Consider the following 19,714-nt stretch of genomic DNA (forward strand, 5'->3'; position numbering starts at 1 on the left):
AAATATTCATTACTTTATTTTTCTTCTTTTCTTATGTTTCTCAGTTTGTTTCTTTATCATGTCATCTGTTATGTGCAGATTGAGAGTGCAACTTTTCACTTGGCTATAGGTACCAAATTGCCTGGCTAGGACTCTGCCAGATATTGTTCAGCATTTGGTTTGATCCAGCTAATGTGATCTACAAAATAATCCTAGCTACATAAGCATTTCAAATAGCATGCTGAGTACAAATAACTTATCAAATAGAAATAACCAAGGAGGGCCGGTCTGGTGGCTCAGGTATCAAGTGCTGAGCACTGCCATGCGGAAGGTCCGCCGCTCGATCCCTAAGCCAGATCCTCTGCTCACTGGGGTTGGGCTGAGCCAGAAGATGCCGCAATTTTTTTTATCAGTTCTTTTAGCACTCTGGGATGTATACCATCTGGTCCAGGTGTTTTGCTACTCTTCAGTTTGCCCTAGTATATCTTCGAGGTTCACTAAGATTTGCTTCATTTCTTCTGAATCATCACCTTGGAATATCATTTCTGGCATGGGTATCTCTCTCTACTACAAAAGCCGCGAGCGTCCTTTGATATGTGTCAGAATCGTGATACTTAAAGATTGAGATACATAACTCTTCCCGCTGCTTAAGTTAATGACAGCCCCTGAGGCAGCTTCGGCGAAACAAGATGTCATGTCAGGCTTCACTGAAAGGGGAAGTATCTCTTTTATTTAAAAGTTTTAAAAAAGTAAAAATGTTAAAAAAAAAAAAAAAAAATCAAATTTATTTGCTGCTTGGACCAATGATTAAAGAGTACCTTTAGCGGTAAAAAAAAATAAAACTAGCTGACAGAGTCATTGCACTAGTATCTGCGGGGTGGTATGAAGGTCCTTTCAAGCCAAAAAAACTTTCTCATTAGAAGATTCTCTGTACTTTTTAAATTGATGAAACTTTTCAGCAACACGTTTTTTGCCAAACTATGGGTATCTCTCTTACACCTTTCTCAATGAATAGCCAAGTAAAGAATTCATTTAGTCTCTGTGCTATGGCTTTGTCATCCCTGGGTGCCCCTTTTTACCCCTTGATCATCTAATTGTCCAGCTGACGCTCTTGCAGCCTTTTTACCTTGAATGTACCTGAAAATGTTTTTGAGTTTTTGCTTCCATGGAAAGTTTATTTTCAAATTCTCTCTTTGCCTTCCTTATCGATGCTTTGCATCTAACTTGCCAGTGCTTATGCTGTTTCCTGTTTTCTTCATTCAGATCTCTTTTTTCCATTTCTTGAAATATATTCTTTTTAGCTGTTATAGCCTGTCTCACCTCACCTTTTAACCTTGCTGGTAATTGTTTAGACTCCCACCTGGAATACATTTGGTCTGGGCTTCCAAGATGGTATTTTTAAACAATGTCCATACCTGATCTAAACTCTTAACCTTTACAGTTGCTCCTTTCAGTTTTTCTCTAAACATTTTCCTCATTTTATCATAGCCACCTTTTTGAAAGTTAAATGCTGTCACAGTAGATTTCTCAAGTGCCCTCCCTCAAATTTGATAATGTTGTGATCACTATTGCCAAGTGGTTCCAACACTGTTACCTCTTGCACCAAATCCTGTATTCCACTAAGGACTAGATCCTTGTTGATTCTTGTACCAGTTGCTCCATGAAGTAGTCAATTTAATCTAGGAACTTTTCCTCTGTAGAATATCCTGATGTGACATTCACCCAGTCAATGCTAGGGAATTGAATTCACTCATTATTACTGTGCTGTTTATTTTGTTAGCTTCCCTAATTTCTTTTAACATTCATTGTCTGTCTGTTTATTCTGGCCAGGTGGACACTGTTTTATTCCCCTTTCCACCTGGAATTTCTATCCATAAAGATTCAACATTGCAATTTGTTTTCTGCAGGAATGTTATCTTGTTTGACTCAATATCTGCTTTCACATATAGTGCCACCCTTCCACTAATTTGAATCCATCCTATCATTTTGATAGAATTTGAACCCTGGTATCAGTGTCCCATTGATTATCCTCCTCCTACCAGATTTCTGAGATGCTAATTATTTCTAGCTCTACATCCAGTACTGTACACTCGTGACTCTCCCAACTTACTTTTTAGACTTCTAGCATTTGTATACAGACATTTCAAAGTATGTTTTTGTATTAACAAGCCTGCTCAAGGGTAATTTGGAATCTTTCTGCACTTTATTTAAAGGCACCTGATCTCCTTTGGTATTTATTGCAACTGCTCTACTGGGATGCCCTAATTTCCCTGATCTCTAAGTGTTCTTCAAAGATACATTATTCCAAACCATGGCCTTCTGAGTGACTGTCTGCTTTCCCCCATCTTGTTTAAAAGTTGTGCTGTCTCCTTTTTAAAGGTTAGTGCCAGCAGCCTGGTTCCACTCTGGTTACAGTGGAGCCCATCCTTTCGGAAAAGGCCCCTTCTTCCCCAAAATGAAGTTCAGTTCCTAACAAACCTAAAATCCTCTTCCCTGCACCGTCTGCTCATCCACGCATTGAGGCTCTGGAGCTCTGCCTGCCTCTGGGGGTCCTGCATGTGGAACACTTCTGAAAAAACTACCAGGTCAAAGCAAACAAACCTACCTTAGGATGTGCCCATAAACACAGCATCATTGATAAAGGAGAGTTCTGTCAGAGGCCTGACACACATTTTGATGGAATGACCTGCTCCAAGGGTTTTGTGATGATAAATGTTATTGCAAATGGTAATTCAGCAGGAAAAATGCATGTTTGAAAAAAAAAAAAATCTGAGCCAAATAATGTATCTCAGTGATAAATGACATTCTGTGTGTGTTAAAGTTTCCTTGTTAGTTTGTTTTATTATTTCAAAGATTTGTTACTCGCACAATCCAAAGGCACTTGGCAAGGTACAGGCAAACATACAGAATTAAAACCACACATTCTGGGCTCCTTGGATTGGACTCTTCTACTTCACTGATCCTCTGTGTATCTTTCATTGCTCTGTGTTATCTTTAGATTTCTCTGTTATTTGATAAGTAGTTTATAATCAACCTGTTTGATGGAGAGCATCTGTGTGTTGAATGATTTTATTTATTTATTTAAGAGCTTTTATATACCAATATTAGTAGGTACATCATATCGGTTTACATCAAACGATAGATTGAGATTACAATGAACAGGGAGAGGGGAAAAGGATACTGCTTTAGGTACCCTTTTTTGGGAGGTGGGGAAGGCAAAGTATAATGGAATAGAAAATCTTGTTTATGTATTTTAAAGATTAATGACATGGTGATTTTTTAAATTTTCATTTATACATTTTGATCCTGATTTAAAGATGCTACGGGGAAAAATGTTTAGTGCAAACCCTTTGTGTGTTGTCACAAGTTTCTGATTGTTACTAAAATATTCTTTGAAAAACTGTCACAGCACTCGCTCTCTTTTTATAAAACTACCAGACTAGCAGGTGACTTTGTTGCACCAACAAGTTGTGTTAAATTCTTTTTTTTTTTTTTTTTAATATAAGCATAAGTCATTTATGGGGAAATGGAGGATAGAAATGAAACCATCAGGCTTGTGTCTGTCTCCACATCCTCCACTGCTGAGGATGCCATCAAAGTGTGAGGCTACTGGTGATACTGAGCAAAGCCCAGGTGTCAGTTGACTTGCTTGACCTCGCCAGAAGAAGCTGCTGAACATGCATAGGTGTGCTGAGTTGGAAAGATACATGCATGTCCTGCGCTGTGTTCATCCTTCTGTCATCAGCACCTCTGGAAGTACATATGGCTCTCTAGCTGTAGCCTGGAAAGTGGTGTTGCACCTGTAAAATATTTTGTATTAAACATTTAATTCCAAAACAATTGTACTAAACATTTTCTTGCTGCAACAATTTATAATTTTTTTTAATGTATAGAAACAGCATTGATACCAAATTGGGTATTGCAACTCTTTACAACTGGGAGTTACCGTATTTTTCGCTCCATAAGACGCACCTGACCATAAGACGCACCTAGGATTCAGAGGGGGAAAATTAAACAAAAAAAAATGGTGTGCTAAACCGGCTCCGTTCCCGGGCGTCTGTGCGTCTTATGGAGCAAATTAGGGGAATGCATAAATTTTTTTTTTGTCCCCATTTCTGTTTTCGGGTCTGGGGAGGGCCATTTCAGTTCACTCCCCAGATCAGAAAACTTTTATCGTTCTCTTTATGTGGGGAAACCCCCCCCCCCAAAAAAAAACCCCATCCCAACCCTTTAAATTGAATTAACTACAACCCCCCACCCTCCTGACCCCCCCCAAGACCTACCAAAAGTCCCTGGTGGTCCAGCGGGGGTCCGGGAGCCATCTCCTGCACTTGGGCCGTCGGCTGCCAGTAATCAAAATGGCGCTGACGGCCCATTGCCCTTACTATGTCACACAGGCTACCGGTGCCATTGGTCGGCCCCTGTGACTCTAGACACAAAATGCTCGAGATCCTGCAGTTCATGGATACACCGAAGGAGGTATTGGTGATGCCCTGATGCCCTTCCATGATGTTTTCAAGGACCTGGTAACCTGCTTATGGGAGCATTCGATCTCGATTCCACCAGTCAACTAAAAGACGGATGCAGTGTACCTGGTTCAACCCTCCACTGAATTTGACCGCTGCCAACTCCCACACCAGTCACTGGTGGCAGAGTCAGTCCTTAAGGCTAAGAGGGTGTGCACCCATGTGTCGGCGCCGCCAGGGTGTGAGCACAAAGCCCTAGATGCCTTGGGTTGGCGAGTATTCCAGATTGCCATGCTCATTGCCTGCATAGCGTGTTATCAGCTCTGCATGGGGCAGTATTCTCGAAACTTGTGGAAACAAGCTTGAGAGTTCGGTGAGCATTTCCCTGAGCAGTTTCAGGAGGAGTTTCAGAATGTTGTTCAGCAGAGCTTCGAATGTGAAAAACACGAAGTCCATGCGGCATACGATGTGTTTTAAATGGCTATGAGGTCAGCTGCAGCGGGCATTGGGGCCCGGCGCCCAGCATGGTTATGGGCATCTGACTTGCGCCCAGAGGTCCAGGACCATTTAGCAGACCTGCCCTGTACTGGGGAGAACCTGTTTTGCAACTGCATCAAGGAGGCTGTGGCTCAGTTGAAGGACTATCAAGAGACCCTTCAACAATTGTCAGCTAGTGCTTCCGACACTCAGCCAGCTGAGAAGCCTGCTTGGTCATATCCAAAGCAACCTTTTTACCGGTCCCGCATGTATTACCTGCGAGATCTAGATCTCAGCAGCCAATGGTGAAACCCAGACAGAGGCAACCACGGCCCCACCGCAGAATCCCACCACTGGCTTTTGACTGGCAGCGAGGGAGTCAGAGCCAGCAGCGGAACCCTGGCCCCCCACTTGCAGGCCATCTTTGACTCTTTGCGGATCTTTGGCGTTCAATCACGTCAGATCACTGGGTTACCGGTTTCATTTCCAGTGACTTCCACCTTGCTCCCCACTGTTTCTAGGATGGGGAACGGTAGAGAATGATCAAATACTTTGAACAGAACTCTCTGCCCTTCTTTCCGCGCAGGTGGTCAAGCCGGTTCCCACCGGCCAGCAAGGCACAGGGTTCTACTCCCGATATTTTCTTATTCCCAAGAAATCGGGAGGCCCCAGACCATACTAGACCTGAAAGCCCTAAACCAGTTCTTGGTGAAAGAGAAGTTCAAGATGGTCTCACTGGCACTCTAATCCCCCTTCTCAAAGGGGGCGACTGCCCCTTCTCACACTTGACCAAACCTCCATTAACCCACACCTTTAGTGGAGTAAGGGTCTTTTTGTTGGCTTGTTTGTTTGGGTTTTTTTTCCTTCAGAAGTTTTTTCAAAATGGCCTCAGTGTGAACATCTTTAAAAAAATAAATAAAAAAAATAATGGCTGTTTGTGTGGTTATTTTGATTGTTAATTGTGTTGATCCGTACAATTTTTCTTTCCTGGATGTTTAGCTATGAGGTTGAGTCAAAATTATCTGCACTTTGTAACGTGATCTCAGCCTTTCCAAAAAATCCTTCAGTTTAGTCTATATGCGAAACTTTCTCTGATTTGCAATATAATCAAACATTTTATTTAGTGTGTGAAGTTTACTCAGTCTAGTGCATGCCCATCAACTCATTTTACTTGTCTTTTATTGTACCTTGCCTGCAGAAGGAGTGGACCTTACCACAAGTTCAACGAAGGGATCAACAACAGAAGCAGATAACAGGAGGACGATGAGTTTGAGCAATGTGAATGGCAGCTCTTTGGCCACGGTTCCCTCCATGGTGGCAACAGCAGCCACAAGTCCCGCGTCCACCACAGAAATTACCACCACTATAACCACTGTGAACCTCCCAGATGTTCATAACCAAACAGATGGGTCAACTGTGGCAATACCTCGCCCAGGCACCGTGGCTCCAACAGCTGACACAAGGTCACCAGACGTAATGATCACCACAGTCAGGACTGTTTCTGAAGACATTAATGTTACATACTCAGTAACTACAATAGAAAGCTTTACCACTGCAGGTATTGTTTTGCATTTTTTTTTTTTGGTTATTACTATTATAAAAATAGGACTGCAAATGTCTTATGAGTTAAGTGAACCTATTGGTCAACAAGTCATCCAACTGCTTTATACTGTATGCAGCCTGTATAAGTTTCTGAAGCCTCATCACATGGCAGGTGAGCGAACCTGTGCATGAGAGTATTGAGTCCATTGCTAAATGGAGTAAAATCTGGTAAAATGATAGAAAATATGTTTGGGAAAACTAAAAAAAAAAAAAAAAAAAAAGCATATTAGATCGGTGCCAGCAGGTTAGTGATGACTTGGTATTGTACTAGCAAGGCCATGAGGACCTAGGGGACCAGCTGCTTGGGTAACAGCCTCACTAGTTTTGATAATTGTCAAAATTATTTTAAAGCTTTGTAGTAAGATGATGTGGGGGCAGAGGCCTTGGTTGTTGGACTAAGTAAACCATACATTGCTTTGATTTGTTAGAGAAAGGCGATATATCAAATCAAGTACAATAAAGTATGGCATCTTGCATGCTCTCCTATCCAGGATGGCAGAGAATGAGGAAGAAAATAAAAAAGTGACTTGGGGTAAGGTGAGAGATATCTTACAAGTGATCAGTCTTCTATGGCTGGCTGCGGGGCTAAGAGTAACTGGGCAGACTCTATGGGCCGATGATTCTTTTTCTGCCATCAGCTACTGAATTGCTATGTTAAATCATTTTCAGATTGGATTTAAGTTTTAGAATCTTGAATCTTCCATTTTGGGCCTTATTTTCAAAAGAATTTGCACACGTGCGATATGGTTTTATTTATGTAAATGGGCATTTAGAAGGTTTGTGCATGCAAGGGTGCGCACAGAAATGATTTTGCACGCCCTTTTATGGGCACCAGAAATAGGCGTTCCGGAGAGGGGGAAAGAGTTGAGCACGCATTCGATTTTCAAAAGTATGCATGTAAATCTACTCACATGTGTTTACACTTGCTGCTCAGCAGGTGTGTATGCTGTGCTGCGCTCTGCATATACACGCCAATTTTCAGAGCAGTCTTATGCCTAGATGTTCACTTTGAAAATTCAACCTGTATTCTGTGTGCACTTTGTATTCACAGGCCTTAGTCTACTGTGGACTGCAGAAAATTACCCTCTAATAGAACATTAGATTGAAGTATCATGGTGAAATACATGAACAGTGAGTAGAGCAGGGCTTCCCAAACCTTTGGTTAGTGACCCCATTTTAGCACATGACCCCAGAGGATGACCATAACAAATTAGTAGGGGTACAGCCTCCTCCAACAACCACTCCACTCTCACCCCTCCACCCTCTCCAGTGGATCCTTTCCCTCAACCTCTATCCCCTTTAGTGGACCTCCTGTCTCAATCACTGCCCTCTAGCTGTGCACCTCTTACATCCCCCAGCTATGCTCTGCTTCCCAGCTCATCCCCTCTCTCACCCCATCCAACACTTTTCGTATCATTCCAGCTGATTCTTTCTCACCTCCTGGCCATTTTTATAACTCCCAGTTGATCCCTCTCACATCTATAGCCCACAACTGATCCTTGTTCATACCTTCTCTCTCATTCCATTGTCCATCATTTCTCTCACCTTCCAGCCTCACCTCCTCTCCTCCAGCCCTTCTCTCACATCCCTCCCAATTGATTCTCTCTCACCCCTGTTCCTTTCTTACCTACTCCAGTTGATCTTCTGTCATTCCTCCCCTCGACCTTCCACAGATTAATCCCTCTCCAGCTGATCCAGCTCTCAAACCTCTCCCTTCAAACAACCCCACTTCTAAACACCCCCCTGATCAGGGTCAGCAGCAGTATTTTCCTTGTGTCATTGGGCCGAATGTGGGATGACACCTGATGAGAAGAGAGGGCTGTCAGATGCTAAATTTTTCTCTTAGGTAGGTTCAGCAGTGGGTGAGGAGAGGAGCAGTAGCAATCTCCCTGTGCAACCTCAGTCCCCACTCTTCCCCTCATGGCTGGTCCCAAACATGACTATGATCTGCAAGTGGCAGCAGCATTAGCAGTGAAAGTCAGTATCAGGCCTGTGAGCCAGTGCAAGCTCAAAGACCCCGCACTGGTCCTGATCTCTCCTCGTACAGGGCTTCCTGCTACCATAGAAACTCATGCAAGGGCAGCGCCACCACAGGGGCCTGCGGGTGTCAGCTGAATCAAAGGTGCCCATGCTGATTTCCACCTCTAATGCTGCTGCTAGAGTTCTGTCCCCATGAGGTACTTTGTGATCCCATCTGGTAGGGTCCCGACCTCTGGTTTAGGAAGCCTAGGGCTAGAATCTTTGAGTTCCATGCTCAAATAGGTTACGTTGAACTAAGGAGATATTTGCTACTTTGGTCATAGAAATAAGCAAGTGAAATTGGTATAAATGTCCCACTGATATCTATTGTTTAATATATTTTAAAAATTTTATCAGATAAAAAGACCTTTGACTATCCCAGTGAACAAATACCTATTGTGTGATAAAAAAAAACAAACAAAAAAAAACCTTTTGTGGTTTGATTGTACTTTTATTTATTATTTTTTTTTTTTTTTTAAGGTTCATGAATCAATTCATCAAACTCACAAATTTAGGTTTGCAAACCCTTTTCATTAAAATGAGAATATCTGGAAAAATCTGCTGGCAGATCCAGGAAAATCCTCCCTGGATTTTCTTTGATCAGTGGGTTCCTCAGGATCTGTTTCAGATTTCTGCAGGTTTTTCTGTGTGTTATATTATAATTTCTTAATTTGAGAACATCTGTGGTTTATTTTGGAGTAGAATTATACTGAAGGTATCCTTCTGGTTCAATTTTTAATCTAATTTACAATTATCGCTGCTATTTATTTATTTATTTATTTTTGTGCAGACTTGCTTTTTGGTTTTACTACCTTTATGTCTTTAATTCTTCATGGAACAAATTTTCCTGTATGTATAGAATTAGATTTGAGAGCTAAATTATTCACCATCTCAACTTTTAATCATCAAAAATGGTATCCTGCAAAAGAGCCACTTGGTTGTCAGCTGTGAGTTATGTGGCCCTGCTGAGTGTGATATCACTTCATACTCGCCTCTTTCAACAAGAAGCTTGAAACATTTTGATGTCATGATAAACATTCTACTGGCTATTTGAAACTTGGGCTTTGTAAAATTATGATCTAAAAAATGCAGAAAAAGAAGCCATCTTTGCATGACAGCCTGACAGTAAAATTAAACTTCATGATTTTTTATTTTTTTTTACTAAAATATACTGAAAAACTAAAGTGCTTTTTGTCCTAATGTATGTGTAGTGTTGTACAATATATTTTACCCGTTTTATTTATTTATTTATTTGGAACTTTTCTAGGTATGGGTATTGGCCGTCTCACATTCAATAAAAAGCTTGCTACTGGTTCTGTTCCAGACAAAAGGGTCCCACAGAGCATTTGGAAGCATGGGGCATGCAAGTCAGGTTTTTCTCTAACTCTGTAAGGCTGGTCAAGACCCACTCTTTCCCTTCTCTGTATTACTCTCGCCCCCAGCGGTGGATTCACGATGTCGAACCGGCCCGGGTATTCGCCGCCCAGGACACATCACGTGGTCTGCCGAGCGCGGCTCTGTCACAGCCGTGCACGGCAGACCACGTGACTGGAGCGATCCCCCGATCCCCCGATAGGCCAATCCGCTCCTGCTCTCCCCCCCCCCCCCCCCCCAGGTGGTGAAAGCGGCATTAATGGGGGCTGTTATAACAGTGTGGAAGTATTTAAAGGGGGCCTTACTTAGAGATATGTGAGGGACTGCTGAGGATGAATCGAGGAAACTTCTAATATTGTGGATGATCAGGCTCTGGAATTGTCTAGCATGAGAATTAATGGAGCTAATGTCTATAGATTACAGTGCTACCCAATAAACTAGCGATTCTCTGTTACTGCTGCTCATGTGTTGGATACAAAGATAGATGAAAGACGAGGATCATTAATAGAACTTCAGTAGCTCATCGGTGAAGGCTTGGTCTTTTCTTTCACCCTAAAACTCTGCATATCTTTATTCCCTTAGGTGAAACAACAAAAGGCCAAGGTAAGTGTTCTTAGCTTTTTTGTGTTACTGGGAAATTCCTTCATTTAGGACCTGACGCTATTTGCAAAATGGTGTACAGAGTCTTCCAAAGGAAAGCACTGAAGATACTTTTACTGCTGACAAGCAGGAATAATGTATTATGCTTCCAGGTTACATAGCATGTGTTGTGTGTGTGTGCAATCTCAGAAACACTTGCAAGCTTTCTAGAATAAAGCTTTTAGCATGTGCTGGTGGTTTCCCCCATGCTGCTGGACCTACTGCTCGTCAGTTGTTTTCTTGTCAGTCAGAAGAGGAGATGCTGGACAGACTACTGCAACTGCCATTCTTTTTCTGCTTTTTCAGACATTGTTCACCTGTTTTTAACAAAGCTTTTGTTTTCCCTTCTTGCCCCTTTGTTAAGCATTTTGGCCCAGTTTTTAGGATTCTTTTTTTTTTTTTACAAAGTTGCCATCGTAGCTTTAATTCTGCTGAATCTCATTCAACAAGATGGTCTGGTCAATATCTTTCCATCTTCCACTCACTGTCTGTGTAGAAAATTTCCACGGTCGACTTTGATTCATTGATTTTCCACCCTTGAGTTGTCAGAAAAGCAGGCCAGCAACTTCAGGCAGTGCCTCGGGTGCATCCGGGTGATGTTCATCACTCATTCTCATGACAAATGCTATCTGTGCCTGGGAGAAGGCCAACTTCTGTTCCCCAGAACAATTTGGGCCCTATATAAAAGACTGCGTACCTTCTTGCCTGATGGGTAAACATGGAAGCTGGCCTGAAAGGCAGGGAGCAAATATTCACATTGTGCTCTGGTGACCAGGCTGTACAGAAGGAGTCCTTAAACACTTCATTTTGTAGGAGCCAAGGCAAACATTTGATTTTCCTGAATGTTATGCTCTTTTTTTTTTTTTTTTTTTGGCTGTTTGAACATTTTGTTGCGTTTTTTTTTTTTTTTTTTGTTGCTCTCTTTTTACTCTTTCTTGTTTTGTCTGCATTTCAGATTTCCTTTTTCAGTTTTACTTGATATTTTGTTATTTATGTAGATCTAACCCACACCTTTTCATTGGTAACTCAAGGTGAGTTACATTCAGGTACTGTAAGCATTTCCCTGGCCCGCCCCCAAGGGCTTACAATCTGTAGGGCTGATATAATTAGCTGAGCATTAAAATTTTGCCCTGAAATTTATTGCACAGTCTATCACACAAGTTATTTATTTATTTTGTTTTAACTCACGATGCAGTAAGCTTAACAGTATGCTGATGTGTCTGGAATTAAAAAAAAAATGCGAACAAGCCAGAAAATGTGCATAATGAAAAGGCTTCAGCGCACAGAAAAGCATGATTTATGCATACAAAAAATGCTTTCTGCACAGAATACATATTTTTGTGTGCAGAAAACTTCCTTTTTGTGTACAAATATGTTTTCTGTGCATATAAATACCCAGTACAGTTCCCTGCCTTGGAGCTCTTGCTTCTCCCCATAGACTGACACAAGTGCTGGAAACTTAATTCCACCTCTGACCAGGAGTAAAATTTCCAGCGCTAAGACAACCTGAGTTAAGCCAGCACACCCCTCTGCTTTTGGTGGTAATAACTAATGTGTTCATTTGTATGGTTTTTTCATGCGAGTACGATAAGGGGGTGCTTGCAGTTCTACATTTTTTATGTGTAAAGCTTCTTGCAGTATCGGGAGTAAAGTTTGAAGACAAAAAAATGTGTGCACAACTGTGGGTAAAACTGTGAGCCTTACCTCATCCGGCCCTAAGTTTGTTCCTGAGGCAGAGTATAGAGACTTGCCCAGGATTGCAAGGCATGTCTAGCCACTGCTGTAACCCCTATGCGGTTTCCCCACTCCATTTTAATTTAATTTGATTTTATCTTTCTTTCTTTGATTAGTCAGTTTTGCATATTTTCTCCTATTTTTCTTCCTTGGTTTTCTTTACCTTGTTTTTCTCTTCCAGTGGTGATGGCTCTTCTGGTCTAGGCCTGTCTGCAGCGGTGGCAGCAACTCATATGGCCAGTCCCATCAACCCACAGTAGCAGTGACTCCTCTTCTGGCCTGGGCCCTGCCACAGCAGAGGTGACTTCTATTTTGGGCCTGACCAGCTGCGGTGCCAGGTGCCAATTTTTAGAAGCCCTGGCATCTGGGAATTTTCCACCCATGATCTAAGGCCTTTCTAGCTCCTAAGAAGGAGACTGCCAGGAAGGCATCTAAGTTAAATGAAGGAGGTTTGCCATCTGGTGTGATGTCAAATCCCTCGATCCTTTCTTTTGTCCTATACAGTTGCTTGGGTACCTGCTACATCTGAGTCTGGTTTGAAAACTAATGCTTTGAGAATTCATCTTCATGTAATTGGTACAAAGTAGCATCTTGTAGAAGGGAATCCAATATCTGTCCAACCTTAGTGATCATATTTATGCAAGGCTAGCTTCATTTGAAAGCTCCTGCAGACAGTAATATGAGACATCAACATGGTTCTAACACATAAGAACATGCCACGCTGGGTCAGACCAAGGGTCCATCAAGCCCAGCATCCTGTTTCCAACAGAGGCCAAACCAGGCCACAAGAACCTGGCAATTACCCAAACACTAAGAAGATACCATGCTACTGATGCAATTAATAGCAGTGGCTATTCCCTAAGTAAACTTGATTAATAGCCGTTAATGGACTTCTTCTCCAAGAACTATCCAAACCAAAACTTATCCAAACAGCTAATGAAATCCTCTGCCATCTTCTCAAATTTAGGCACTCAAGTACCTTTTGCCTAATGGTCTGAGTTTCAAACTTTAATAGCTTATCCAACTTATAACATCATAACAAGTTGATGCTCTGCACCTGTCCTAATTTCTACTTTAATCAGTCAATTATCCTTCCAAAATTATTCCCTTACCTTTATGAATATAAGAAAATATCTGCACTTCAAAAGAGCTAACTGATGCCCACCCAGCTTTCTGTTTCTTGTGACACCAACAGGCTGGGCCCTCTAGTGACAAAATATACCATCCCTAACTTGAGATGAGACTGCCTCTTTCATTGTTTTATCCTGGCAGGTTTGATCTTAGACAGCCACATCAAGGCTCATGCTGTCAGGACGATTATGATGCAATGTAAATAATGTGCAGCTAAACATAAATGATTGGTCAATACATGTCAAAAGTGGTTTATTATTGTTATTTACAAGAACCAATAAATATAAATTTGTGTGAGACAACTTTACAATTCAGAAAACAGAAACCCTGATATGGTCATGTTTCGCATCAGGGCTGCGTCAGGACTGCATCACCACTGTATATATCTGGAGCCGAACTGTTATCAGTCATTTTGAGATTTCCAGTAAAATTTAATTTAAGCTGAGGTCTGCGTTCTCTGCCGGTCTCTGAAGTAAACCCTGTATTAAACAATTTTTTCAATTACCATATCCGATTCCATGGAACTATATTGGTAAAGAACTTAAAACTATCCCGAGCCAGGGCTGGTTTTGCTGCCGTCCCTTGATCTGAGCTCTGACATTCACACCTATAGATCTTCGTCGAACATTAAGAGTGATCCCGCTACTCATAGATGATCCCTGCACCCCGCATCGGTGCAGAAAAAACTCCTCACATTCTTCAACAACTTTTTCAAAGGGATCCTCTCTTGCATGGGAGCCTTACCCATCCCTTTCCAGATATATACAGTGGTGATTTCCCCCTGACGCAGCCCTGATGCGAAACATGGCTGTGTCAGGGTTTCTGCTTTTTGAATTGTAAAGTTGTCTCATACAAATTTATATTTATTGGTTCTTGTAAATAATAATAAAGCACTTTTGACTTTTATTGACCAGTCATTTATGTTTAGCCGCACATTATTTATATTGCATTTGATCTAGATATGAGTGTGTGGTTTACTCCACAACTTGAGTGTGAGGCCTATTATGATGCCATTTTCCAGTCTAAGATCTACCTCCCTGGAACAGATTTGCAAGGCTGCAATATGAAGTTCTATCCGCACATTCCCCAAACTCTGTTGTCTTGATACAGCCTCCCATCAGGATTCACAATTTGGCATGACTGTCTTACAAAACCGTTTTGTGAAGTAAAACCCAACTTCCATCCTCCTAGGGATCGGTTTTGTTGGTTTTCAGGGTTCTCTTAATTTCTTTGAATTATATGTTCATGGTTCTAAAATAATAAAGTTAAAAGGCAAAGTTAAACGGTTACTGTCTAACAAGAATCTGTTGTATGTGTAATGGGTCCTATGGTCACATTACCAATAAGCCCTGGGTAATTTCTGATTCAGATAGTACAGTTAAAGGAAGGATGAGGGGAGGATCCTTTCGGTACAGTTCCGCCCTTTGTGGGTGCTGGGATGGACAAACCCTCTGTGGGTTTATAAGCAGCTCTCTATAGAGAGCTTGGGGGGGGGGGGGGGGGGGGGAGCAGTGCGAGTTGTTTTGAAGTTACAGGAGTTGTGTAGGAGTCTTTCCTATTTTGGATTTTTTGGGCCTGCTCTGTAGGACTCCAGCAAGCCCTGCTGGAAGTCTGTTGACTAGATTGGGCATCTGCATCCTGGGTAGGTGGGTAGGTCTGCATCCTGGGATATTTTGAGCTTCCAAAGAGACTACAGGTCTGCATCCTGGGATATTTTGAGCTTCCAAAGAGACTACAGAGCACCCTGTGTCTGGGGCTGCCCAGATTGGGGAAGACCTGCCCCTCTATACCCTCAACGAGGATGGAGGAAGATGGTGACGTGGTGGCAGGACCTTCCGGTGTTTTACATCATTTTAGGAATTGTGTTAAAAAAGAGATCTGGGAGGAAGTGTTTACTGCCCGTCTTCCTGCCCATCAGAAGGAACAACTAGAGCTGCTGTTCGAGCTTGGATCCCTCCCATCAAGGATTCATATAAAGGCTAAAGAGAATACTGGAAGATCAACCACCTGTGAGTACCTCAATCAGGAGTCTTCACCCTGGGAGGGGAGAGAGGTTTGGGGACTCTCTTTGCAGAGACTGTGACTTTCCATTTTTAACAGTGTTTGAAAGGGGTTTATCGTCCATCTAGATCATACGCTGCCCACCTGGAACTCCAGTTAGGAAAGCCCTGGAGGGTGGATGTCTCCCTGGCCCTGGTTTAGAGATTCCTGCACAGACTGAGTAAAGAGACTGTAACAGACAAAGAAGTCATGGGATGCTGTAGACTGAGTTGAATTGTGCCATATCTCATCTTTTTCTGTCAGTAAAAACTTTAATTTTGGATACTAAACTAGTGCTCCAGAGTGTTTCTTTGGCACATCCAGCACACACAGTGAAGACACGTATCCCTCTCTCAGGGAATACAAGAGAGAGAATGTGTAAAGAGGTCACCCCTGTCACTCTGGGCCCTGAAAATAAATCTCTCTCCCCCCCCCCCCAACCCCCTCCTATGACCCTGGGAGAAAAAGAGACCGTGTAAAGCTAGACTGAGTGATCCAGCCCCAAAGAGGTCAACAAATTGCTTTATGGCCCCATTGGTGTGCAGTAAGCTCACCGGGATGGATTTACATAGGTTTGCCCATTCATGTTTTTCTTAGCTCGTTTTTTCTCTCGCTTTTATTTGAAGATAATTTTGAGCTAGTTAATCCCACAAGCATCGACACATTGTTCCTGCAGAGAAAATGGAATTGTTTACCTGAAATAATTTTTCTCTTATGACAGCAGAGCAATATGCCACACTAAACCACCTGCCTTCCCTTTTAGGAGCTGTTCTTTCTTCTTTTTCATGATATAATTACTATTAGCTTTGCTTCAATGGTCAACTGACAAACAACAGGTCCTGCCGAGCAAAGGGAAATTGCCTGCTTATGCAGTTTTCTTCTGGAAAGCTCTAGCGTGCTCAAATGGCACATGATAGATTATATATGTGATTCACTAGGGAGATTGGTTGTTCATCTGGGATGGGAGAATGACGATTACAGAACAGCAATTTTATTTTACGTGGTTACGAATGTGATATACATTGTCCATCCCTTTTTTTTCTTTAGTAAATAAATATTCCTGTTTTGCTTTCTTTAAATTATTATACAGGTGACACTGACTCGGAGGACAGACGAGGTGAGGTGTCCACCTCATTGTCATCACCATTTCTCAGTAGTCATGTAACCATGCCCCTTTACCATACTAATGTGAAGCTCCTGTTTTGTGCGATGTTATTTCACTGTTGAGTACGGCATGCAGGCTTTGCTATTTTTTTTTTTTTTGTCCACGTTCATTCCTATTCGGTTTAACTTTGGAAGAAGTTTTGCAAGTGTCAACTTATTTAAATGGCTCTCCAGAAATTATGCAGAAAATGAGAAAAAAAATCTTTAGACAAAATAATTCTTCAGCAAGCAGTAGATTTTCTAGGAGCCCAGTCCAGGCAGACATTTTATTCAGCCCCAATCCCCACCACTACTACTTAACATTTCTATAGTGCTTTTATGGCAAACAGTCTAGCTAACACACAAAGATAATTTCTAATAATCATTTAAGTATTACAGCAAAAGATGCTCAAGATCAGGAAAGATCACTGTTTTTTGATTTAAAAGCAAGATCAGAAAGCTTTCTTGTTTTAGGATGTAAAAACAGTCCCAAAGATGTGGGTCTTTAAGTGAGTCTTGAACATAGTCGGAGATGGAGCAAGATGCACCAACTCAGGAAGGCCATTCCATGCTCACGGTGTCACAAGACAGAAAGCAGCGAGTCTGGAATTAGTAGTGGAGAAGAGCAGAAAGAGAAACAGCTTGACAAGTGGAAAGGAGATCACAAGGAGACATGTAGGGTAAGATAAGAGAGGAGAGCTCACATGGAGCTACAGAGTGAATGCACTTGCAGGTGACAAATACGTTTCAGTTGAAGTAGGGAGCCAGTGTAGAGCCGTGAGAAGAGAGCTGATACGATCATGACGATGCTGGAGGAAGAGAAGTCTCGCAGCTGAATTTTGGAGATACTGTAGTGGAGAAAGATGATTCAGTAGCAAACCTGTGAGAAGGCAGAGGCAGCAGGAGTTGACAAGGGTTTTGATAGTGTGATCAGAAAGGTAATGGCAAATTTTGGTGATAAGAAAACACATTGTAGATATGTTTTGAAAGTGAGCACAGGAGGAGAGGTCAGACAACCCCAAGGTTGCGGGCAGAGGGGGACGGGAGTGTGAAGCCCTGAATAAGCCAGTCCAAGTGATGGCACAGGGCTTTCATGCCTAGAAAACATTCTACATTGCCTTCTACAGAGAGAGTACTGCGCAAATTCATCAAAATTAAAATTAGTGAAAATAAAACAAACTTTGCTGTTGGAGAGAGATGGGAACCCTAAGTCACAAAAAATATAGTTTCACACATTTGATGCGGGAGAGTTGCTTTTCTCAGAAATCTGCTTTCTGAAGGGAAGGTAGTATTCTGTCTCCATCACACGCTCCTATGCGCAACTTGACCAGATCTTTGCTCACAGAAGGAGGAGGCCACTTCTTCAACCCAAACTTTAACAGGCAAAACAGACTCACTGTGCATAAACAGGAGATAACAGGGACCAGGGTAGTCTAGGCCACAGAAATAGAGAGGTAAAATTATTATTTTGCAAGGCTGATGCGCATGGAATGACCAAAGGCAAAATACCTAGAAACCTCGGCCTCAAGTCGGAGGCTCATCCTTTAGAGTCAGCTGCACTGAATCCAGCAGAAGAAAGTGAAAATATGGCTTTTTGAGTAAGGAGGAGGTAGGGTAGGGGTGGCAGTACAGGAAATAGGGTGGCAAAGGGGGTAGGTGGTAGGATGTCAGTTCTGTTAGTGGTTAGGGGTATTTTAATAGATGGTTTGGAGAGCAATTTTTTTTTGCGGGGGTTATAGTGTCTTTATATATTTTATGTGATTGTTTATGTGCACCACCTTGATTGACTTTGTATATTTTGTATATTTGCGGTATATAAATAAATGAAATGAACGTGCAGGCTGACCACCAGTGGGTAGTATAATAGCAACAAGAAACTGCAGAATAAAAGCATGAACACAGCATAGCAACCAAAACAGAAAGGCCTGTGTGGAAGCAGGCCAACCATGAACAAACAGAAAAACACCTGTGGAGACAGGACAAGCAGCAGTCCTGAAAACATGCACCAGTAAGCATGCGTTAGCCCTATTAAGGCACCCTCTCTCACCAATGACTTTATTTTTCTTTTGGCTAATCTTACATAGCCTAAAATCTCTGTGTAGGTCTGGCCCCTTATGAATAGTTATAGAAGCAACTCAGGCTGGGCCAATCCTGATTTCCAAATCATGTATGTGTGTGTGTATGTGTTGCTAATCCTGCCTTTCTTAGGGAAACACAGTTACAATACTAGTCTCTGTGGGCAGTAGTACTAAATCGGAACTGGTTTTAGCCTCTGCTGATTTGGAGCCATCTATAAGGAGAAGTAATCAACAAGAGGCTAGAAAGATGCTCTCTTTCGTTTCAGACCCTAAGTGTGGAAAATAAGGGTCATCAAAAAATTACATAGTGGGTGATATTGTTTATCAGACAAACAATATCTTTCTTGACTGACTCGTCAGAGTTACCTTCCCTTCATCAGGTCAAACAGATCTCTTATTTCCACGCATTCAAGTGGACTTAACATGGGACCCACACTGCTTTATTTTCAGACACTAGCAAGCATCTAGATGTCCTATGTGTGGCACATTCTTCCATCCCTCCTAACAACTCCAGGAAGAAGCTATCGTCCTTTCCACAGATTGGCCTTTTTCCTCAGACCAGCAAGGTGGAAGCCTTAGCCTCGCCTGTGGTGAGCCTGCATGTCTGTTTTCCTAGGGCAGGGCTCTGGATCGGCTTATCTGATACTGGTGTCCAGCCTTTCCGGTGGAGCGTCTGCTGTCAGACTACATAGGCAGGGAATCAGGGAGGGCCTGCTGAAAAAAAAAGTAGTTTTACCTCTGAAGCCACAGTGGAAAAAATGATGAGCTCGCAAACTGTAGCATATTTTTGAGCAACACTAATATCTGGTTTTTCTAATGCAGCATTTTTTTTCTACAACGAATACCCAAATAATCCTAATGGAGGAACCACCCCAGAGAGTCGATAGCACATGCATGATTTATGTACTGTACTAATAATAGTAAAAACTAGAATCCACAGTTATCATCATCCTTTCATAAGGAGGGATGGTTGGTTCTGCTTCCTGAAACCAACTGTGGAAGAACACACTAAAAAAAACAAAATCCACAGAA

The 19,714-nt window shown here is 42.1% G+C and overlaps 1 protein-coding gene across 6 annotated transcripts in view; it reads left to right on the forward strand.

The window, feature by feature from the left end:
* Nucleotides 1-19,714, forward strand: part of PTPRA (protein tyrosine phosphatase receptor type A) — a 435,489-nt gene that overhangs the window by 278,888 nt on the left and 136,887 nt on the right. For 2 of the 6 annotated variants that reach the window (XM_029593639.1, XM_029593649.1), the window contains 3 exons: nt 6,124-6,480; nt 10,500-10,520; nt 16,552-16,578. In XM_029593639.1, coding sequence (XP_029449499.1) covers nt 6,124-6,480; nt 10,500-10,520; nt 16,552-16,578 — 405 coding nt within the window. Of the gene's footprint in view, nt 1-6,120; nt 6,481-10,499; nt 10,521-16,551; nt 16,579-19,714 lie in introns of all 6 variants that reach the window. The other 4 variants (XM_029593630.1, XM_029593622.1, XM_029593659.1 and 1 more) reach the window with 3 other exon arrangements.

The sequence above is a fragment of the Rhinatrema bivittatum genome, chromosome 1 (genome assembly GCF_901001135.1).
Source record: "Rhinatrema bivittatum chromosome 1, aRhiBiv1.1, whole genome shotgun sequence".
In the NCBI taxonomy this organism is placed as follows: domain Eukaryota; kingdom Metazoa; phylum Chordata; class Amphibia; order Gymnophiona; family Rhinatrematidae; genus Rhinatrema; species Rhinatrema bivittatum.